Source organism: Phoca vitulina, unplaced genomic scaffold, assembly GCF_004348235.1.
Source record: "Phoca vitulina isolate PV1807 unplaced genomic scaffold, GSC_HSeal_1.0 scaffold87, whole genome shotgun sequence".
Classification (NCBI taxonomy): domain Eukaryota; kingdom Metazoa; phylum Chordata; class Mammalia; order Carnivora; family Phocidae; genus Phoca; species Phoca vitulina.
Window position 1 is genome coordinate 2,008,363 of NW_022589790.1, and position 24,409 is coordinate 2,032,771.

General features: G+C 40.7%; 1 protein-coding gene across 1 annotated transcript in view; it reads right to left on the reverse strand.

Moving 5' to 3' along the window:
• Positions 1 to 12,977: 12,977 nt before the first annotated feature.
• Positions 12,978 to 24,409, reverse strand: part of BTNL9 (butyrophilin like 9) — a 29,554-nt gene continuing 18,122 nt past the window's right edge. Inside the window, exons 9-12 of the mRNA XM_032395823.1 lie at positions 18,587 to 18,607; positions 18,352 to 18,378; positions 15,785 to 15,811; positions 12,978 to 14,945 (exon numbers count right to left, since the gene is read on the reverse strand). Coding sequence (XP_032251714.1) covers positions 14,320 to 14,945; positions 15,785 to 15,811; positions 18,352 to 18,378; positions 18,587 to 18,607 — 701 coding nt within the window. The 3' untranslated portion in view covers positions 12,978 to 14,319. The remainder of the gene's footprint in view (positions 14,946 to 15,784; positions 15,812 to 18,351; positions 18,379 to 18,586; positions 18,608 to 24,409) is intronic.

A 24,409-nucleotide genomic window follows, 5' to 3' on the forward strand; every position in this document is an offset into this window, starting at 1 on the left:
AAGAAGAAGAAGAAGAAGAAGAAGAAGAAGAAGAAGAAGAAGAAGAAAGTAGGAATGGAAAAATGAAGGGGGGAAATTGGAGGGGGAGATCAACCATGAGAGACTATGGACTCTGAGAAACAAATTGAGGGTTCTAGAGGGGAGGGGGGTGGTGGAGGGATGGGTTAGCCTCGTGATGGGTATTAAAGACGGCACATATTGAATGGAACACTGGGTGTATATGCAAACAATGAATCATGGAACACTACATCAAAAACTAATGATGTAATGTGTGGTGATTAACATAACATAATAAAATAAAATTTAAAAAAAAGAAAGATTTATACTTTTTTAAAAAGGTTTTATTTATTTATTTGACAGAGAGAGAGAGAGAGAGAGAGACAACGAGAGAGGGAACAGAAGCAGGGGGAGTGGAAGCAGGAGAAGCAGGCTCCCCAAGGAGTAGTGAGCCCAATGTGGGGCTTGATCCCAGGACCCAGGAATCATGACCTGGGCCAAAGGCAGATGCTTAACAACTGAGCCATGCAGGCGCCCCTATGTGTTATAAGATTTAAAAGATACATGCATTAAACAATAATTACAAACCTATGTTAATTGGTATACAATGTAGAAAGATGTTTATTTTTTAAATTTAATTTAATTTTATTATGTTATGTTAGTCACCATAGAATACATCATTAGTTTTTGATGTAGTGATCCACGATTCATTGTTTTCATATAACACCCAGTGCTCCATGCAGTACATGCCCTCCTTCATACCAATTACCAGGCTAATCCATCCTCTCACCCCCTCCCCCCTAAAACCCTTAGTTTGTTTCTCGGTGTCCATAGTCTCTCATGGTTCATATCCCCCTCCGATTTAACCCCCTTTATTTTTCCTTTCCTTCTCCTAATGTCCTCCATGCTATTCCTTATGTTCCACAAATAAGTGAAACCATACGATAATTGACTTTCTCTACTTGACTTCTTTCACTTAGGGTAATCTCCTCCAGTCCCATCCCTGTTTATGTAAAAGTTGGGTATTCATCCTTTCTGATGGCTGAGTAATATCCCATTGTATATATGGACCACATCTTCTTTATCTATTCATCTGTTGAAGGGCAACTCAGCTCTTTCCACAGTTCAGCTATTGCAGACATTGTTGCTAAGAACACTGGGGTGTATATGGCCCTTCTTTTCACTACATCTGTGTCTTTGGGGTAAATACCCAGTAGTGCAATTGCTGAGTCATAGGGTAGCTCTATTTTTAATTTTTTGAGGCACCTCCACACTCTTTTCCAAATTGGCTGTACCAACTTGCATTCCCACCAATAAGAGGGTTCCACTTTCTCTACAACCACTCCTACATTTGTTGTTTCCTGGCTTGTCAATTTTTGCCATTCTATCTGGTGTAAGGTGATATCTCAATGTGGTTTTTATTAGAATTTCCCTGATGGCTAATGATGATGAACATTTTTTCATGTGTCTGTTAGCCATTTGTATGTCTTCTTTGGAGAAGTGTCTGTTCATGTCTTCTGCCCACTTTTTGACTTGATTCTTTGTTTTTTGGGTGTTGAGTTTGAGAAGTTCTTTATAGATCTTGGATGCCAGCCCTTTATCTGTAGTGTCATTTGCAAATATCTTCTCCTATTCTGTGGGTTGACTCTTTGTTTTGTTGACTGTTTCTTTTGCTTTGCAGAAGTTTTTATCTTGATGAAGTCCCAAAAGTTCATTTTTGCTTTTGTTTCTCTCCCTTTGGAGATGTATCTTGAAAGAAGTTGCTGTGGCCGATGTCAAAGAGGTTACTGCCTATGTTCTCCTCTAGGATTTTGATGGATTCTTGTCTCACATTGAGGTCTTTCATCCACTTTGAGTTTATCTTTGTGAATGGTGTTAGAGAATGGTCGAGTTTCATTCTTCTGCATGTGGCTGTCCAATTTTCCCAGCATCATTTATTGAAGAGACTGTCTTTTTTCCATTGCATGTTTTTTACTATTACATGCCAGGGTGTTGGCCTGTTTTCCTTGATCTTGGGAGGGGTCCTCTCTGCCTCTAGGACATGAATGTTTGTTTCATTCCCCAGATTAAGGAAGTTTTCAGCTACAATTTGCTCAAATACATCTTCTAGTCCTCTCTCTCTCCACTCCCTCCGGGATTCCAATTATTCTGACATTGGAACGCTTCATGGTGTCACTTATTTCTCTGATTCTATTTTCATGGATTCTGAGTTGTTTTTCCCTGGTCTCCTCTTTTCCCTTTTGATCTATTATATTGTCTTCCACGTCACTTATTCATTCTTCTGCCTCATTACCCTAGCTGTTAGATTATCTAGATTGGATTGGATCTCACTGATAGCATTTTTAAGTTCTGCCAGTTCCGCCTTCATTTCTGCCCTTAAAGACTCTATGTTGCCATTAATTGATTTCTGCATTCTAGCTATTGTCTTCACAATTGCTAGCCTGAATTCCATCTCCGACATCTTGGTTATATCTGCATCCATTTGTAAATCTGCAGCATAAGTCATAATCTCTGAGTCTTTTCTATTTTGGGGGTTCCTCCTTCTAGTCATTCTGTTGATCAGTGTTTGAGGGAATGTACAGAGTCCAAATTATTGACCAGAACCCAAGCAAGATGCACCTGTTTTCTTCGGACCTTAAGGTTGCTGGCCTCTTGTTTTCCCAGCCTGTCTTCTGGGGGAGGGGCCTGCCGCGCTGTTACTCAGGCAACCCTGTTTGGGCAGAGTTGCCCTGCCCCCCTGTGGTGGGGGATGGACTCAGTGGGAACCAGTGTTTGGGGACTTTTGTTCTCTGCTGTCTTTCCCTGGTGACTTTCCGCGTCTCTTCCAAGAGTCAGAGCAGAAGAGACTATTTCCAACCCTCTGCCTCAGAGCAGAGAGATCGCACTCTGTTCTTCAGTGAGCTCTCCAGGCCACACTGTCTCCGTTTCTGTCTGTGCTGCTATAAACTACAGCGGCCTGGGTTGTGCGCCCCTCCGCAGCGCTCCCAGTCCTGCCTCCAGGTCGGGGCGTGTCTCTGCCCTTTGTGCTTCTAAAACCACCAGCACCTCCTAGTCTGCATGCGTGACCCCGCCGCTCTGGGTTTCTGCCCCAGGGGTTGCCCTAAAGTCCTTTCCCCACCGCTAGGGGTCTGCGAGTCTGTGCCCAGTTCCCAGTGCACAAAGCTGTCACTCACCAGCGGTGTAGGATCCCCACGGACAGGCTCCCTTCCGCTGCCGTTTATCCTCCAATATCTGCCCCCAGAATCAGGGCTCCCCACTTCGTACCTCAAAACCAACCACCTGCAATATTATGTTTGTAGAGATCCAGATCTTCTTACATCTCAGGCTGGTTTCGTGGGTGCTCAGAGTGGTCTGGTAGATATCCAGCTCAATTCCGGGGACCAATTGAAATAGGGTCCCTTACTCCTCCACCATCTTTCCTTCTCCTCTGGATGGCATAGACATTTTAACAACATTTATTCTTCTAACCCATGAGCATGGACTGTCTTTCCATCTCTTTGTGTCTTCCTCAATTTCTTTCATTAAGTGTTCTGTAGTTTCTAGAGTACAGATCCTTTACCTCTTTGGTTAGGTTTATTCCTAGGTATCTTGTGGTTTTTTTGGTGCAATTATAAATGGGATCGATTCCTTAATTTCTCTTTCTTCAGTCACATTGTTAGTGTATAGAAATGCAACTGATTTCTGTGCATTGACTTTGTATCCTGCCACTTTGGTGAATTGCTGTATGAGTTCTGGTAATTTTGGGGTGGAATCTTTTGGGTTTTCCATGTAAAGTATCCATGTCATCTGCGAAGAGTGAGAGTTGGACTTCTTCTTTGCCAATTTAAATGTCTTTTATTTCTTTTTGTTGACTGATTGCTGAGGCTAGGACTTCTACTGTTACGTTGAACAATAATGGCAAGAGTGGGCATCCCTGTCATGTCCTGACCTTATGGGAAAAGCTCTCAGTTTTTCCACATTGACAGTGACATTCACTGTCCACACGCTGATTGGAGCCCAATCTTATGACCCTGAGATCATGACCTGAGCGAAAATCAAGAATTGGACATTTAACCAACTGAGTCACCAAGGTGCCTCAATAGACTTTTTTAGAGAAGATTTAGGTTTACAGAAAATTGAGCAGAAAGTATAGAGTGCTCCTATATACCACTTCTCTCAAACCCTCCTGCCACCCATCACAGTTTCCCATATGATTAGCATCTTGTATTTGTGTGGTACATCTGTTACAACTGACAAACACATATTGATACTATGTTATTAACCAAAGTCCATAGTTTACATTGAGGTTCATCCTTGGTGGTGCATATTCTATGTGTTTTGCCAAATGAATAATATGTATCCATCATCACCTTATTGTACAGAATAGTATCACTGTCATAAAAATCTCCCTGTTCCAGCTACTCTTCCCTCCCTATCTCCCTCCAGAACCCTTTCACTAATGATCTTTTTACTGAGTTGTTATGTTTCTTCCAGGATGTCATATAGTTGGAATCATACAGCCTTTTAGACTGGCTTCTTTCACTTAGTAATATGCATCTAAGGTGTTTTCATCTTTTTATGGCTTAATAGATCATTTCTTTTACTGCTGTAAATAAGTTTACATTTTATAAATGTACCACAGTCTGTTTATGTGCTAACCTTTGGAAGGACATCTTGTTGCTTCCAGTTTTTGGTAATCATGAATAAAGCTGCTATAAATATCCATATTCAGGTTTTAATGTGGATGTAAGTTTTCAAATCATTTAGGTAAATGCCTAGAAGTGTGATTTCCTGATCGTATGTTAAGACCGGATCATATATGACTGTTCCATGGTCATAGGATTGTTTGGCTGTGTAAGAAATTGCCAAACCGTCTTTCAAGATGACTATATCATTTTGCATTTCCAACCAGCAATGAATGAAAGGTCCTGTTGTCCCATATCCTTGTTAATCTTTGTGTTCATCAGTGTTTTGGATTTTAGCCATTCTAATAAGTGTGTAGTGATATTGCACTGTTTCAATTTGCAGTTCTCAAATGGAATATGATGTTTAGCATATTTTTTTCTTTTTAAAAATATTTTATTTTTTTATCTTGACAATTCTCTTTTTTATTATTATGTTCAATTAACCAACATATAGTACATCATTACTTTTTGATGTGTTCAATGATTCATTAGTTGTGTATAACACCCAGTTCTCATCACATCATGTGCCCTCCTTAATGCTCATCACCTAGTTACCCCAACCCTCCACCCACCTCCCCCTCCACAACCCTCAGTTTATTTCCCAGAGTCAAGAGTCTCTAAAGGTTTGTCTCCCTTTCTGATTTCTTCCCATTTAGTTTTCCCTCCTTTCCCCTATGATTCTCTGTGCTATTTCTTATATTCCACATATAAGTGAAACCATATGATAATTGTCTTTCTCTGATTGACTTATTTCACTTAGCATAATACCCTCCAGTTCCATCCACATCGATGTAAATGATAGGTATTCATTCTTTCTGATGGCTGAGTAATATTCCTTTATGTATATGAACCACATCTTCTTTATATGCTTATTTCCCATCTGTACATCTTTGGTGAGGTGCCTGTCCAGATCTTTGCCCATTTTATTTTGGATTTTTTTTAATTGTCAAGTCTTAAGAGTTCTTTGTATACTTTGGATATAAGTCCTTATCATGTATATATTCTTTTTTTTTTTATTCAAGTGCAATTAACATACAGTGTTATATTAGTTTCAAGTGTACAATATAGTGATTCAACAATTCTATACATTACTCAGTACTCATCATAGTAAGTATACTCTTAATGCCTTTCACCTATCTCACCCCCCCACCCCACCACACACACACCTTCTTTCTGGCAACCAATGGTTTATTCTCTATATTTAAGAGTCTGTTTTTCAATTTTTTTATTTAAATTCAGTTTAATTAACATACTGTATTATTAGTTTCAGAGGTAGAATTCAGTGACCCATCAGTTGTATATAACACCCAGTGCTCATTACTTCAAGTGCCCTCCTTATTGCCCATCACCCAAATACCCCACCCCACCCCCACTTTCCCTCCAGCAACCCTCATTTTGCTTCCTATAGTTAAGAGTTAAGAGTCTGGTTTTTTGTTTGTCTCTTATTTTGTTTGTTTTGTTTTGTTTCTTAAATTCCACATATGAGTGAAATCATATGGTATTTCTTTCTCTAACTTACTTTGCTTCGCATTATATCCTCTAGATCTATCCATGATGTTGCAAATGGCAAGATTTAATTTTTTTTATGACTAATATTTTATATAAATAGCTTCCATTTATATTTTATATAAATAAATATATATAGCTTCCATATCTTGGCTACTGTAAATAATGCTGCAATAAACATAGGGGTGCAAATATCTTAATTTACTAGTGTTTTTTGTTTTCTTTGGGATAATATCAAATAGTGGAATTATTGGATCATATGGTAATTTTGATTTGTTTATCACAGTGGCTACATGAGCTTACAATCCCACCAACAGTGCACAAGGTTTTCTTTTTCTTCACATCCTCACCAACTCTTGTTATTTCTTGTCTTTTTCATTCTGGCCATTCTGACAGGTGTAAGTTGATACCTGATTGTGGTTTTAATTTGCATTTCCCTAATGATTAGTGATATTGAGCATGTTTTCATGTGTCTTGGCCATCCTGTATGTCTTCTTTTGAAAAATGTTTATTCAGGTCCCCTGCCATTTTTTTCAAGTTTTTATTTAAATTCCAGTTAGTTAACATACAGTGTAACATTAGTTTCAGGTGTAAAATCCAGTGATTCATCAGTTACATACATCACCCAGTGTGCATCACAAGTGCCCTCCTTAATGCCCATCACCCAATTACCCCATCCCTCCACCCACCTCCTCTCTAGCAACCCTCAGTTTGTTCCCTATAGTTAAGAGTCTCTTACAGTGGGGCACCTGGGTGGCATAGTCATTTAGGCATCTAATTCTTGGTTTTGGCTCAGGTTGTGATCTCAGGGTCCTGAAATCGAGCCCCGTGTAAGGCTCCATGCTCAGCATGGAGTCTGCTTGGGTTCTCTCTCTCCCTCTCCCTCTGCTCCTCCACGCCCCCCCTCCCCACAGGTGCTCTCTCTCTAAAAAAAAAAAAAGAGTCTCTATGGTTTGCCTCTCTTTCTGTTTTTATCTTATTTTTCTTTCCATTCCCCTACGTTCATCTGTTTTTCTTAAATTCCACATATAAGTGAAATCATATGGTATTTGTCTTTCTCTGACTGACTTATTTCATTTAGCATAATACACTCTAGTTCCAGCTATGTCATTGCAAATGGCAAGACTTCATTCTTTTTGATGGCTGAGTAATATTCCATTGTACATCTGAGTAATATTCCATACCACATCTTCTTTATCCATTCATCTATTGATGGACATCTGGGCTCTTTCCATAGTTTAGCAATTGTGGACATTGCTGCTATAAACATTGGGGTGCATGTGTGTATGGAATTTTTTTTAATCCCTTCATTGATCCTATGTGTTTTGATTGGAGAATTTAGTTCATTTTCATTCAAAGTAATAATTTATACATATGTACTTATTGCCATTTTGTTAATTGTTTTCTGGTTGTTTTGTGATTCTTTTCTGTTCCTTTCTTCTTACTCTCTTCCTTTGTGGTTTGGTGATTTTCTTTAGTGTCATGCTTAAATTCCTTTATTATCTTTTGTGTACTATTACAGGTTTTTGCTTTATGGATACCATGAGGCTAACATATACTAGAGTGTGTGTGTAGGTACACAGTCTCTTTTAAGTTGCTAGCAACTAAATTTGAATGCATTCTAAAACTATATTTTTACTCCCCATTTTTATGTTTTTGATATCACTTGTACATCTTTTTTTGTATCATTTAACTGATGATTAATGTAGTTGTAGCTATTTTTACTACTTTTGTTTTTTAACCTCTACACTAACTTTGTGATTAATCCACTACCTTTACTATATATTTACCTCTACCGATGAGATTTACATTTTCATGTTTTCTTTTTTTTAATTTTATTTTTTTATTTTTAAAGATTTTATTTATTTGACAGAGAGAGATTTTAGCCATTCTAATAGGTGTGTAGTGATATTGCACTGTTTCAATTTGTAGTTAAACTATTTTTGAAAAAACTTTTTTTAACCTCTAAGAGTCAGATGATTATATTTGGAATACTTTTCGTATCAGTCAGTTTTTAGATGTTAGAAACTAGCCTGAGAGGAGGCTTAATTCTGGAAAATGTATCTTTTACAATAGTTTTGATGTAAAAAGCATTTTTAAAAACAAATTTTGGCTCATGTGTGAACACATACTGATAAGCTGAGGTTTTCTACTTCTGATGTGGCTGCAGTCTTTAAGAGGAAAGGCAAGCATTGTTGTCCTTTGAAACAACATCTCCTGGATCTCATGTTGCTGTGTGTGCATGAATGAGTCTGCTTTTATGCTTGTATTCTTTTGTGTTGAATATCTATTTTGAATTTGCATAATTATGCTTTGATTCCTCATAATTTCTTATTGTATAGAATTGATTTGCATTGAGCATAAACCGTAAACTAAAAAGTGTGAAATATTTCACTTAGCATAATCTCCTCCAGTCCCATCCATGTTGATGTGAAAGTTGGTTATTCATCCTTTCTGACGGCTGAGTAATATTCCATTGTATATATGAACCACATCTTTATCCATTCATCTGCTGAAGGGTGTAAGTCAAGCAGAGAAAGTCAATTATCATATCGTTTCACTAATTTGTGGAACATAAGGAATAGCATGGAGGACATTAGGAGAAAGAAGGGAAAAATGAAGCGGGGGGGGGGGAACGAGGGGGGGGGCAAAACCAAGAGAGACTATGGACTCTGAGAAACAGAGGGTTTTAGAGGGGAGGGGGGTGGGGGGATGGGTTAGCCCAGAGATGGGTATTAAGGAGGGCATGTATTGCATGGAGCACTGGGTGTTATACACAAACAATGAATCATGGATCACTACATCAAAAACTAAAGATGTACTGTATGGTGACTAACATAACATAATAAAATAAATTTAAAAAATAAAAGTGTGAAATAAGTATGTGGCTAAAAGAGGAGCTCATTTGTTTTGGGGGGCAGAGGATGGGAAAGACACTGGGTGAGGTGAGGGGGTCACCAAGGCCTTGGGAGTGGAATGGTGAGAGGCAATTCCCTGTCCTCCATTGACAGGAGGGTGGGGGTATTTGCCACTCCCCTAAGCCAACCCTAAAAGAATTATATATAATTTGGGGGGATGCCACCCAAAATCTTATTTGATATGATTGTTGGCATCTTGTTTGATATGATTGTTGATCTGCCCAGAGAAAGAGAAACTAAAGGGTGTGGTCCTTGGAGATAGCCTGCCTAACTCCCATTTAACACAGCACACACACACAAGGTTTGAGTTTCCTCTGTCAAAAGAGTATCTGGAAAGCTATCTAAATTGAACTATTTTGCTGCACCATCCTTCCCAAGCATGTAGTCTGACAAGTGAGGGGACCCAACATCACAGGAGCATTGGAGTGTTCTTGCATGAACAAATAAAGCAGAGGTTACGGGTTCAGCTAAAGCTGGGGGAACTGAGGAATGCGGAGGACCCAGGGGAGGTTGTGGCTGCACTGTTTCCTTCATCTCTCCTTGCCTCAGCATTGAGAGAACAGCAAAAGTCTGTCAGAGACAGGAAGTGGAGGTCTCTAGGGGCAGAACAGCCCCCTCCCTAGAGCAGGCACACAGCCTGCCAGATGCCAGAATTGGGTATGAGACCAGAGTTTGCAAACTGGACAGATCATTTAATAATTAAAGTTATACAAACACTTTGGACTGTATTATTGAAGAACAAGAAAGAAGGGCTCTATGGAGGCAATCAAAGGCAGGGATTTAAAAACTATGAAAGACATGAAAACATGTCATGTCACTACCTTGTAGTGTTAAGATTATTCAATCAGATGGTTTTGATCTTCAATTATATATTTTTAAAATATTTTCTTGTGATTGTTTCCCACTGGCATGAGGCAGAAGGAAAAAACAGTGGCTTACTTTTTTAATTACAAAAGCAATAACACACACTCCCTGGAAAAATTTATCATGCCACAGTACCCATAGTATAAATAGACTATATGTTATCTGTTCTCCTAATAGCAAGTAGGTGGTATTCCATCCCTGCTTTCAATGTTTGCAATGAATATCCTCATATTTTCAGGTGCTGGTGTGAATATTTCTGTAGATCAGATTCCTGTATTTGGAACTGTTGGGTCAGAGGATGCTCACATTTAGAAATTGGTAGAAATTAGCAAAATTGACCTCAAAATGTGCCAATTTATAATCCCACCAAAGATGTGTGGAAATGCTCAGTCTATGGGAATATTTGTCTCCCCCTGTAAGATTCCCATGGGGCCAATGATGACTCCTACCCACTGTTGAAGTTAAGGTCCTCTCTCAGCTCTTCCTGCCCCTGTGAATTAGCCAGACCTGGGCTGCTTCAAGCAAGGGCAGCCTCAGTTCACAGTTGTATTTTGTACACTGGATTGGGATCCACACACAAGTGCTGTGTTCACCATTTCCCAGGTTGAGGAATAGCTCCATGGAAAATGTAAACAGTGGGGAGAATTGAACATACCATGTCTTATTTTTTTAGAAATTTTCAAGAGAGTAATGGGGTTTGACCAGAAGGAGGCTTGGGTTTCTACTCTGAATATTCTGGCCTCTTGGGTGGCCTCCAGCTTAGCCTTTATGGTTCACAAAACATGTAGCTGACTGTCTAAGATCCCTGGGCTTCCCCATTATTTAAAATGCACCAGTAGAGCTATCAGTTATTTAAAAATAATTTAACTTGCATTTTGCATCAGCTATATGTTTGTTTTTCTTATTTAATGTATAAAAACAATCAAAAGAATAGATAATCACTGTATACAGTCAAGGAACATATTTTTAATGCTATCATATAACATTTGTGAGTAGGACCCCAAAATATTTGCACACTAATGCAAATGATTATAGAAAACCAACCCATTCTGAATATCATACATGGTATGTTAACAAGGCTATTATTTTTTAAAAAGTTTTTATTTTAATTCCAGTTGTTAATATAGTGTTATATTAGTTTCAAGTGTACAATATAGTGATTCAACAATTCATACATCACCAGGTACTCATCACAAGTGCCCTCCTTAATCCCCATAATCTATTTCACCCATCCCATCAACCCTCTCCCCTCTGGTAACCATCAATTTGTTCTCTGTAATTAAGGTCTCTCTCTTGGTTTGTCTCTCTTTATTCCCCCTTTGTTCATTTGTTTCTTAAATTCCATATATGAGTGAAATCATATGGTATTTGTCTTCTCTGACTTATTTCACTTAGCATTTTAAAAAGTTTTTATTTTACTATTTTTTAAAAGATTTTATTTGACAGAGAGAGACACAGTGAGAGAGGGAACACAAGCAGGGGGAGTGGGAGAAGGAGAAGCAGGCTTCCCACTGAGCAGGGAGCCTGATGCGGGGTTCGATCCCAGGACCCTGGGATCATGACCTGAGCCAAAGGCAGATGCTTAACGACTGAGCCACCTAGACACCCCTGTTTTTTTTTTATTTTTTCAAAGTTTTTATTTAAAGTCCAGTTAGTTAACATACAGGGTAATATTAGTTTCAGGTGTACAATAAGTGATTCAGTACTTCCATATGACAGCGGTGCCCATCACTGCAAGTGCCCTCCTTAATCCCCATCACATGTTTAACCCATTCCCCCTCTCCCACTCTGGTAACCACCAGTTTGTTCTCTATAATTAAGAGTGTTTCTTGGTTTGTCTTTTTTCCCTTTGCTCATTTGTTTTGTTTCTTAAATTACTCATATGAATGAAATCGTATGTTATCTGTCTTTCTCTGACTGACTTACTTCCCTTTGCTTTATACTCTCCAGCTCCATCCATGTCATTGCAAATGGCAAGATTTCATTTTTTATGGCCGAGTAATATTCCATTGCACATATATACCACCTCTTCTTTATCCATTCATCAACTGATGGACATTTGGATTGCTTCCATATCTTGGCTGTTGTAAATAACGTTGCAGTAAACATGGGGGTGCATGTGTCCCTTTGAATTAGTGTTCTTGTATCTTTGGGTAAATACCCAGTACTGCCATCGCTGGATCATAAGGTAGTTCTATTTTTAAGTTTTTGAGGAACCTCCATACTGTTCTCCAGAGTGGCTGCACCTGTTTGCATTTCCCCCAACAGTGTAAGAGGGTTCCCCTTTCTCCACATCTTCACCAACACCTGTTGTTTCCTGTTGTTCATTTTAGCCATTCTGACAGGTGTGAGGTGATAGCTCCCTGTAGTTTTGATTTGCATTTCCCTGATGCCGAGCGATGTTGAGCATTTTTTCATGTGTCTGTTGGCCATCTGTATGTCTCCTTCAGAAAAATGTCTCTTCATGTCTTCTGCCCATTTTTTAACTGGATTATTTGTTTTTTGGGGTGTTGAGTTTTATAAGTTCTTTCTAGATTTTGGATACTAACCCTTTATCAGATATGTCATTTGCAAATATCTTCTCCCATTCAGTAGATTGCCTTTTTAGTTTTGTTGATTATTTCCTTCACTGTGCAGAAGCTTCTTATCAGGATGAAGTCCCAATAGTTTATTTTTGCTTTTGTTTCCCTTGCCTCCAGAGACATGTCCAGTAAGAAGTTGCTGTGGCCAATGTCAAAGAAGTTACTGCCTGTGTTCTCCTGTAGGATTTTGATGGACTCCTGTCTCAAATTTAGGTCTTTCATCCATTTTGAGTTTATTTCTGTGTGTGGTTTAAGAAAATGGTCCAGTTTCATTTTTTCATGTTGTTGTCCAGGTTTCCCAATACAATGTTTTGAATAGACTGTCTTTTTTCTATCGGATATTCTTTCCTGCTTTGTGGAAGATTAATTGACCACATAGGTGTGGGTCCACAGCTGGTGACTGAACTTAATCTCCAGCCTCTCTTCACTCTCTGAGTTTAGGGGTGGATGGTGGGGGTGGGGCGGGGGGCTAAATTTCAACCTTTTAATCACATACTTGGTTCCCCTGAAAACCAGCTCCACCCTTAGGGGGCTTTCTAGAAGTCATTTCACTAACATAAATGAGGTGTGGTTGAAAGGGGCTTGTTATGAATATCAAAAGACACCCTGATAGCTCTTACCACTTAGGAAATTCTAAGGGTTTTAGTTCTGTGCCAGAATCTAGGTGGAAGACCATATACTTCTCATTAATCATAATATCACACCTATCTTGTATTTTCCCTGACTCAGCCTTGGAGTCCATCACTTCTCGAAGGAGCCTTGGTTCCTTTTAGCAGAAAATAGTACTAAAAACTAAGTTCTGGATGCTAGCTGCGCTCATTGGTACTGGAGTGTTATTGTTCCTGTCAAAACTGACAGAGCCAGGAACCATGCGTGTGCACACACAAATCTATCTGTCTCCCTACTTATCATGTGTGTGCATGTGCTCCATCTATCTGTACATTGTAAAAACTGTGAGTTCACAGAGCTACTCTTTCATTTTCTTCTTTCCTCTTTCTGTAGTTCTGTATTTCATCTCTGACTGAAAAACCTCTCAGCACACAGAGGGAATTTTCTTATTTGCCCAATCCCTTGTTAATCCATTCTTGTCATTATTCATCCTTGTCATGGTTCATTTTAAAGTTCAAACTGTCCCATAACTGGTCAGTGGAGCATCTTCACCCTGGTTCCTATGGCCCCATCAGTTTCTGAGCACATTTGAACACAAGATGTTCCAGATTCACCTGTACTTTCTCTGATCCAACCCTGGAATCAGCCATTTCTCCAAGTTCATTTCAGTGGGAAATGACATTTTAAAACTGGGATCTAAGCCCTAAGTGAACTCACTACTTTGAGGTATCATTGCTTCTAGACATTTTAGAGCTAGAATACATATATAGAAAGTATTTAAAAAATACAAGTTAACTGATACTTCTTATCCAATCCAGTAAGGTTTCCCACCATTGTTCCCCCATTCCAGTTTCTTTCTGGTCTCCCACAGTACACACTGTGGCTCCCAACAACATGAATTTATTGTTCCTCCTTTGCTTAGTCCTATCATACACACAAACAAGCTTTGGAATTCCCTCTTTTCATTAAAGAAAATCATATATGTATATATATATTCATGCATATATATGCATACATCTATAGGTAAAGGTTCCTCTTTTTGTTTGCTTCTGCTGTGCTGAGGCTTTAGCCTTTGCTGACATTTTGGTGATGTTTCCTCCACTCTAGAGGAAATGTGAGAGCAAATCCCAGCCAGGTGTCCAGGAAGCTGCCAAGGACCCAGGCAGGAAAGAGAATGCCTCACCACAGGCCCAGGGTGGGATCCGAGGGCTCATAGGGCTGTAACCAGGTATCAGTCTCATCTTCTTCAAGGAGGCATGTCCTTCTAACAGGCAATGGGCAGATGGTGAGGGGATCTGGGTGTTCACCACCGTCGTGAGCTCTGGGCCTGAAATACGCACAGAGCGTCCCTGAGAAGGTGTGGGTGAAGGTGAAGATGTGGGAGCCGTCTGATGCATTGAAGAAGGACAGTTTTCCTGCCTCCCAATCCAGGAAGATGCCCACACGCCGTGGCGGCACACGCAGGGTGAGCGCAACGCGGTGTGGGTCCAGGATGAAGTACTCACAGCGGTTCCACAGCCCCATCACCCAGTAGCCATTGGCTGGGCTTAGGTGCCCCGGCCCCATGCGAGGCACTGAGGCCAAACACACACCCAGGAACCAGCGGCTGCGCCTGCCCACGTGCACTTCCCAGTAGTGGCGGCCAGCAGAGAAGCGCTGACAGCTCAGCACACACGTCTGCTCAGAGAACCGCTGGGGGTCCTGCACCACAGGGCCAGGCACTGCTGTGCAGGAGGACACGCTCTTGCCATCCTCAGAGACTTCCAGGCTGTGGTGCGCCGAGGCCGGATCGAGGGTTACATCCACTGTGCGGAGGCACAGGGTTAGTGCCTGGAAGGGCGGTTCTGGGCCCTGCCTGTCCCCTTCCCCAACAGGTAAACTTCTAGTGCTCCTGGCGGTCACTCCCACCCCTGACACCACCCCTGTGTACTGAAGCAGCTTGCAAGGCACTCCTGAGCACTTGAAAGCCATTAGAAGAATCATTTCTTTCCTGAACTGGAAGTTTCCTAACTGCCATTCTAGGTGCTATGGAGAGCAGAGATAGAAAACAAGGCAGATTTGTGGGGATAGAGGGGGGCTCATTTCCCCCAATTCCCGGTCAAGGGGAAGGGGCTCCAGGCTGGTTCAATTCCTCACTGATGCCACCACCCTGTGTGACCTTGAGACCATCATGTGAGCTCTGAGCCTCAGTTTTATAGCAATGCTAGCATTTTAAAACTGAAAGGGACCTCTGAGATGATCCAGTCCCGTGCCCTGCACTCTAACACCCACCCCTCAAAGCACACCCATTTGATAGATGGGAACCCCAAGGATCTCTTCTGTCAAATGAGAGGTTCCTACAAACTGGCCCTAGCAGTCTTCCTGCTAGATGGAAACAAATCTAGTAAAACCCAGAAAGTAATGTGCTTTTAGGAGGAGGTGTGTGCACACAAAAAAGTGCATGTGTGAGTGTAATCAGATGTGTGCATGCAGGCGTATGTGTCATGTTGTGTATGTGCAAAATTAGGCTTATGTGCTTGTGTGTGTAGGCTCCATACTTGGATCCTGGACAGATCCTTCCTCCAATCTCAGATCTGTCTACATTCCTTCTGTTTAAGATCCAACCAACCCCAGTCACAAGTCACAATCCCTTGACTTCAGTTACCTGCATATTGTTGGGCTGCTCTCCACTCTGAAACCAAACAGAAAGGAAAAAGAGACCCAAAGATCTGAGTCAGTAACTCTGCAACCTTGAGGGAGGCTCAAAATGCAATGAGGGATGCTACAAACCCAATGATCCCATTCCCACCATGACAGCGAGTTGGGAGTCCAGACTGGTCTGGGTTCACAATGGCATTTCTCTGGGAATTTAGGATTAGGTTAAGTGGCTGGTGTCAGTGCTGGGTTTTATCAAATCTGCATGCAATCTAACCTTGTACTGAAAAAGGCAGGAGAACAAAGCATGTGGGCAAAGAGAACCAATACAGGTGGCCGGGATGCCCTGAAGACTGCACAATAAGTTTTTAAATCTCTGACCAGCAGGCTCAGTCTGAGAAAGCCTGGCTGAGCATGGCTCCTGTCCTAAAATGTCATTTAGATATCCTGTTTTGCCTCCTTTCTTAACATGAACTGTTCTGAGTGGATTTCTCTTTTATCTTAATCTGCTTTACAACAGAGAGATCAACAAGTCACAAAATAGCAAAAGTAATAGAAATTTTCAGAGCTCCATAAATTTATAGCAGGGCCTTTAAGTCCTGAGTTTACATCAGAATAACTAGTAGTTATTCTTGCATAGAATAACTCAATTCTATAAAGATGTTGATTCTTTCTAAATGTATCTATAAATTCAAAGCAATCCATGCAAAATTGCTTTTGGATTTTTTAAAGGAATTTTATAAATGTATCCTAAAATTTAAAATGGGCCTAAAAAGTCCATTCACTTCTAAAAGGAAGCAGAAATGGAGGAAAACTTGTACTTTTGGGTACTATAAAAGCCACAACAGTGAAAACAATGAAGTAATAGGTGGTCAACAGATAGATCCATCTACACATGAGAACCAGATATGAACTAAAGGCAATACCCACATCAATGGGGAAATCATGCACGGTGTAGTAGATGGCACTGGGAAAACTGACTCACTATATGAAGAAAAATAGCTGTATTCTCACCTAGCACCAAATACAATGGCAAATTTCAGATGGATTAAAGATATACATAGAACACATGTGAAGTGAATCGAAGAAAGTGGAAGAGAGTATCTTTACGACCTAAGTGTGAGGAAGGTTTTCTTCAACAAACCTTCAAAAACACATGCCATACGGTACAAATTTGATAAATATATATCTGCATAAGGATATTAATCCCTCACTGGTATTAAAGACTGTGAATTCCTTCTTCTAGTCTGCCACCTGCTATTAGCTATGTCCTTGGTTTCCCACTGAAAAGAAACCATTAATTTTGATAAAATCTAATTCATCAAATTTTTACCTAATGACTTGTGTTTTTAAAACTTTGTTGATGTATATATATGTGTATATATATGTCATATATGTAACAATATATTGTCATTATGTACATATATGTGTCATGTCCCCTTGAATCGATAAAAGAAAGATAGCAACCTCATACTAAAAACAGCCAAAAGGGGCACCTGAGTAGCTCAGTCGGTTAAGCTTCTGCTTTTGATCTCAGCTCAGATCTTGATCTCAGGGTCATGAGTTTGAGCCCCACATTGGGCTCCACACCTGGCATGGATTCTACTTAAAACAATGGCTAAAGGACATGAACTGGCAATATTCAAAAGAGGAAGCCCCAAAAGTCAACTAGCATATGAAGAGATGCCCAAACTTAGTATTCAGGGAGAACAGACTGAAAGAACAAGGAGCAATCACTCATCCCCATCGACTGGCTGACTCAGAAAGTGCCTTATGTGGGATGTGGGCTCCTGGGAGTCTCCACGCACTGCCAATGGCAGGATGATGACACTGCCTTCGGGGGATCCCTCTATCCCACTTAGTGACATATCCCCCACGGGCCAGCAATTCCCTTTGTGGGTATACATCCCAGAGAAATCTCCACATAAAGCCAGAAGGTGACATATTTGAAGCTATTCATTCAGTGTTGTGTGTGGTGGTGTGGGGTCAGAGGCGGGCTGGACGTCTATTTGAAGAATGTGGCTGGCTAAAATGGAGTACCCTGCAGCAAGGAGAGACGGACCAGATAGGGTGGCAGGGATGGACACTAAAACAGTGATGAGTGAGAAAAGCAAGGAACAGCACAAGAATGTAAACATCATTTACAGAAACGAAAATGCTTGTGCACAAAGCCGAAAATTCACCTTTTGCAAAAATACATACAAAATAAAGCTACACATCAGACTGTTTGCTTTATGTGGGGAATGGAGGAAGGGACAGGGAAAAATATTTACACATAGAGTAACATGCCCACTCTAGACCCACAAGTCAGTCTTTGAGGGTGGGTGTCAGGATCTAGGTGATTCTGATGTGCAACTAGAATTGGCATCAATGGTTTATAATATGTTTACACCTCAGAACAATAGAAAAGTAAACAGAAAAGTAAAACTTGAATATAACCTCTACTAAGTGACATACATTAATACATGCCATATGCCTATGAAAGAAACCAGAATGAAGTATGGTTGCTGAGTCAGAGTGAGTGACTGGGATGTTGAGATCAAAGTGGACAGTGGGAGGGAGACGAGCTTCACTCACCAGCCTGGCCTTCAGCCCTTCTCCAGTCTGAAGCAGCCATGGAAAAACAGAATTAGAACACCACGTCAGTGCTGCTTCCCTGCTCCCACATTGCATTTTGTACCCACCCCTGCCTTTCTCCCCTTTTTCCTGCCACCCATATGGCTAGCAGGGTTGGGAAACGAGAAGAACATACATGGAAAATCAGATGCTAAAACGTGCACAAGAAGAAATAATCTGAAGAAGGGTCACTTACCGAGCTCTGTCTGAAGCTTCTCTGTAAGCAAAACACACAGAGAAAACATCAGTCTCTGGGTGAGGGGAACCACCTTCCCAAGGCAGTTGGGTCACTGGGAGGAGGTTCCTTAGTCTTAAACCACTGCTCACCCCAATCCCATCTTAGTCTCTGTACCACCCATCTGCATGATTCTTATGCCTCATCCTATTCTTTGCTCTAAGGCAGAAATCTGCACAGGGCTAGAAAAGGAAAACAGGTCCCGGTACTGAGGGGCCTCTTCCCAGGGCTCATGTCTAGTTTGAAAGGCTACTTTTCATTTGCCCCAAAATCAGAAACTTTTCCTGGGGAGGAGGTCCTTCATAAATCCAAGCACTGAGCACAGCTGGTGTAAACCTCGGGGTCACTTGCTGTGTACATTATTTTAAGGACTGGGAGGACATCACACTCAATTATTTCCCCTGGCCAGATATTAAGACTTTGATATTTTGCCACCAGGAATGCATTCCTTTGACTTCTCCACTTTGTCTTTTTTTAAACTTTTTTTTATTTTTAAAAATATTTTATTTATTTTTTGAGAGAGAGAGAGATAGCGAGAGATAGAGCACGAGCAGGGGAGAGAGGGAGAAGCAGGCTCCCCGCTGAGCAAGGAGCCCAATGCAGGACTCAATCCCAGGACCCTGGGATCATGACCTGAGCCCAAGGCAGATGCTTAACCAACCAAGCCACCCAGGCGCCCCTCTTATGTCTTGTTTTAAAAGTAAATCATTCTGGCTAGAGGCTCGGGAAGATAGTGGAGTAGGAGGACCCTGAGCTCACCCCTTCCCATGTTTTCAACTAGATATCATCCACATCCAAGACTCGCAGAGAGATCTGAAGACTGGCAGAAAAAATTCCACAACTAAATATAGAGACAAAACTGCATTTGAAAGGTTAGGATGGTCAGATAGGTGGAGAGAGCAGAGAAATGGGCCCCCACACCAGGGAGCTCACACAGGGAAGGCTGATTCCCGTAACACTTGGCTTTAAAAACCAGAGGGGCTGAATTCTGTGAGTTTATAAAACCAGTGGGACTTGAAGCCTTGTGCTTTAAAGGTCAGCTGACTTAGCACTGGATGAGCCCAGAGGGCAAGTGATAACTGAGTCACTGCCTTTAAGGAGACAGCAGCCCGCACAGAGAGGTAACATAAAAATGGCAGTCTACACAACACTGGGGGCAAATGGGAGACAGATCTGTTCATAATGATTTTGCAGCTTGTTAGGGGACTTCAAAAATGAGGGAGCTGGTAGGCATTGTTTTCCTCTCCTGAACCCCTAGCTACCTGTGGGAGGTGGGGCTGCACAGACACTTGCTACCTAACCCATTAGCAGTGTGCCCTTCCCACAAGTTCTCCTGAGGACTAGCCCACACTAAGTCTGCTAGCTTTGACCACAGGCTCAGGGGAAATATTGTTAAAGCCACACCACTCCCAGCTGTGCACCCCCAACCACCATCGTGCACTGGCCCCAGCTGTGCCCAGCCATCCTCACGCTCCGCACCCAGCCTCATGGCCCCAGGAGCTCCAGCAAACAACCACCAGCCACTGCAGCACTTTAGGGGGTCCAACATAGGACCAGTGGCCCAGTGCAAATTTTCCTAGCACAGCGGCCCCACTCCTAAGTTCCCCAGCAGGCACACCCCATCAGAGCTGGACTGCCTGGGTTCTACTAACATCACAGAGAGCAAGCACAGCCCACAACAGCCCACAACAGGCAGAGGGTCACTGCAAATGACTACACTAAAAGGAAAAGTGACTCAGACACAACAGCAGAGTGTAAGCAACACACATAAGATACCCTCTTGACATTCATAACATGCAGAAACACACACAGAGAGGCAGACAAAATGAGGAGACAGAGAAATTTATCACAAATGAAAGAACAGGACAAGGCCAAGGCAGAGATCTAAGTAAAACAGATATAAGTAACATGCCTGACAGAAAATTTAAAGCAATGATTCTAAGGAACTCACTGGACTTGGGAAAAGACTGGAAGACGTGACTGAGACCCTTAACAGAGAGATAAGGAAAAACATAGCAGAAATAAAGGGCACAATAAACGAAATGAAAACACATTTCATGGAAAGAACAGCAGGCTGGAAGAAGCAGAAGAATGAATTAGTGACCTAGAAGAAAGAATAACAGAAAGCCAACAAGCTGAACAAAAGAGAGAAAAAAGTATTTTGCAAAATGAGAACAGACTTAGGGAACTCAGGGACTGCATCAAACGTAGTAACATTCGTATTACAGGAGTCCCAGAATAAGAAGAGAGAGAAAAGGGGGGCAGAAAATTTATTTAAAGAAATTATAGCTGAAAACTTCCCTAATCTGGGGAAGGGAATAGATATCCAGTCCAGGAGGAACAGAGAACTCCCATCAAAATCAGTAAGAGCAGACCCAACCAAGACATACAGTAATTAAATTCACAAAATATAGTTATAAAGAAAAAATGTTCAAAGCAGCAAGACAAAAGAAGTCAGTAACTTAGAAGGGAAAATCAGTAAGACTATCAAGACATATTTCAACAGAAACTTTGCAAGCCAGAAGAGAGTAGCATGATATATTCAAAATGCTGAGTGGAAAAGATCTGCAGCCAAGAATACCCTATCCAACAAGACTATCATTCAGAATAGAAGGAGAGATAAAGACCTACCCAGACAAACAAAAATTAAAGGACTTCATGACCACTAAACAAGCTCTGCAAGAATTATTAAAATAGACTCTTGAAGATGTAGTATATATATATATATATATAATGGAATATTACTCGGGCATTAAAAAAATGAAATCTTGCCATTTACAAGATATAGATGGACATAGATGGAGCTAGAAAGTATTATGCGAAGCAAAGTAAGTCAGCCAGAGAAAGATGAATACCATATGATTTCACTCATTTGTGGAATTTAAGAAAGAAAGCAAAGGACCAAAAAAAGAGAGGGAGAGGCAAACCAAGAAACAGGTCATAACTACAGAGAAAAAACTATGGCTACCAGAGGGGAGGTGGGTTGGAGATGGGTTAAATAGATGATTGGGATTAAGGAGTGCATTTGTGATGAGCACTGGGAGGTGTATGGAAGTGCTGAATCACTATATTGTCCACCTGAAACTAATATTACAATGTATGTTAACTGACTGGAATTTCAATAAAAACAACAACAAAAAAGACATAGGGTGACAAAATGGATAAAAAAAGAAGACCCATCTATATGCTGCCTACAAGAGAACCATTTTTATGCGCCTGGGTGGCTCAGTCAGTTAAGCATCTGCCTTCAGCTCAGGTCATGATCCCAGGGTCCTGGGATCGAGTCCCACACTGGGCTCCCTGCTCAGCGGGAAGCCTGCTTCTCCCCCCACCCCACCCACTCACTCATACTCTCTCTCACTCACTGTCTCTCAAATGAATAAATAAAATCTTTAAAAAAAGAGAGAGAGACCCATTTTAGGCCTAACACACCTGAGATTGAAAGTGAGAGGATACAGAAACATGTGTCATTCAAATGGATGTCAAAGACAGCCAGAGTAGCAATACTTATATTGGACAAAATACTTAAAAGAAAGACTGTAAAATTTGATTTAGAAGGACACTGTGTAATAATAAAGGGGACAATCCAACAAGGAGATATAACAATTGTAAATACTTATATACCCCAAATGGGAGCACCCAAATTCATAAAACAGTTAATAACAAACATAAGGGAACTAATCAATAATAATCCAGTAATAGTAGGGGACTTTAACATCCTAATTACAGCAATGGACAGATCATCGAAAGAGATAATCAACAAGAAAACAATGCTTTGAATGACACAATGGAACAGATGGATTTAATAGGTATATTCAGAACATTTCATCCTAAAACAGCAGAATACACATTCTTTTCAAGTGCATAGGGAACCTCCTCCAGAATAGATCACATACTGGGTCACAAATCAGGCCTGAACAATTCAAGATCTAAGTCATACCATGCAACTTTTCTGACCACAATGCTATGAAATGAGAAGTCAACCAGAAGAAAAAGTCTGGAAAGACCACAAACACATGGAAATTAAAAAAAACAAACAAAACAAAAACCATGTTATTGAACAATGAATGGATCAACCAGAAGTCAAAGAAGAAATAAAAAAGTACATGGAAACAAATGAAAATGAAACCACAATGGTCCAAACCTTTTGGATGCAGCAAAAGCGGTCCTTAGAGGCAAATAATATAGCAATACAGGCCTACCTCAAGGAGCAAGAAAAAGCTCAAATAAACATCCCAACTTTGCACCTAGAGGAGCTAGAAAAAGAACAACAAACAAAACCTAAAACCAGCAGAGGGAAGGAAATAATTAAGATGAGAGTAGAGATAAATGATATAGAAACTACAAAAACAATAGAACAGATCAATGAAACCAGGAGCTGTTCTTTGAAAAAAATCAATAAAATTTATAGCCCTCTAGCTACGCTTATCAAGAAAAAAGAGGGGCGCCTGGGTGGCTCAGTTGGTTAAGCGACTGCCTTCGGCTCAGGTCACGATCCTGGAGTCCCGGGATTGAGTCCCACATCGGGCTCCCTGCTCAGCAGGGAGTCTGCTTCTCCCTCTGACCCTCCTCCCTCTCATGCTCTCTGTCTCTCATTCTCTCTCTCTCAAATAAATAAATAAAATCTTAAAAAAAAAAAAAAGAAAGAAAAAAGAGAAAGGACTCAAATAAATAAAATCACAAATAGGGGAGAAATAACAACCAACACCATAGAAATACAGTCATAAAAGAATGTTATGAAAAACTATAAACCAACAAATTGAACAATCTAGAAGAAATGGATAAATTCTTAGAAATATATAAAATACCAAAACTGAAAAGGCAAGAAGTGGAAAACTTGAACAGACTAATAACAAGCAAAGAAATTGAATCAGTAATCAAAAAACTCCCAGCAGATCAAAATCACAATGAGATACCACCTCAACACCAGTCAGAATGGCTAAAATTAACAAGTCAGGAAATAACAGATATTGGTGAGGATGTGGAGAAAGGGGAACCCTCCTACACTGTTGGTGGGAATGCAAACTGGTGCAGCCACTCTGGAAAACAGTATGGAGGTTCCTCAAAAAGTTAAAAATAGAGCTACCCTATGACCCGGCAATTGCACTACTAGGTATTTACGGAAAGGATACAAACATAGTGATTCAAAGGGGCACCTGCACCCCAATGTTTATAGCAGCAATGTCCACAGTAGCCAAACTATGGAAACAGCTGAGATGTCCATCGACAGATGAGTGGATAAAGAAGGGGTGGTATGTATCTACAACGGAATCTTACTCAGCCATCAAAAAGAATGAAATCTTACCATTTGCAACGATGTGGATGGAACTAGAGGATATTATGCTAAGTGAAATAAGTCTGTCAGAGAAAGACAAAAACCATATGATTTCACTCATATGTGGAATTTAAGAAACAAAACAGATGAACATAGGGGAAGGGAGGGAAAAATAAAATAAGATGAAATCAGAGGGAGGCAAAACCATTAGTGACTCTTAACTATAGGAAACAAATTGAGGGTTGGTGGAGGGGAGGAAGGGGGGGTGATGGGCATTAAGAAAGGCACCTGATGGAATGAGCACTGGGTGTTATATGCAACTGATGAATAATTAAACTCTACCTCTGAAACTAATAATACACTATATGTTAATTAATTGATTTTAAATTAAAAAAAAAAAAACTCCCAATGAACAAAAGTTCAGGACCAGATGGCTTCACAGGTCAATTCTACCAAACATTTAAAGACGAGTTAGGGGCGCCTGGGTGGCTCAGTTGGTTGAGCGTCTG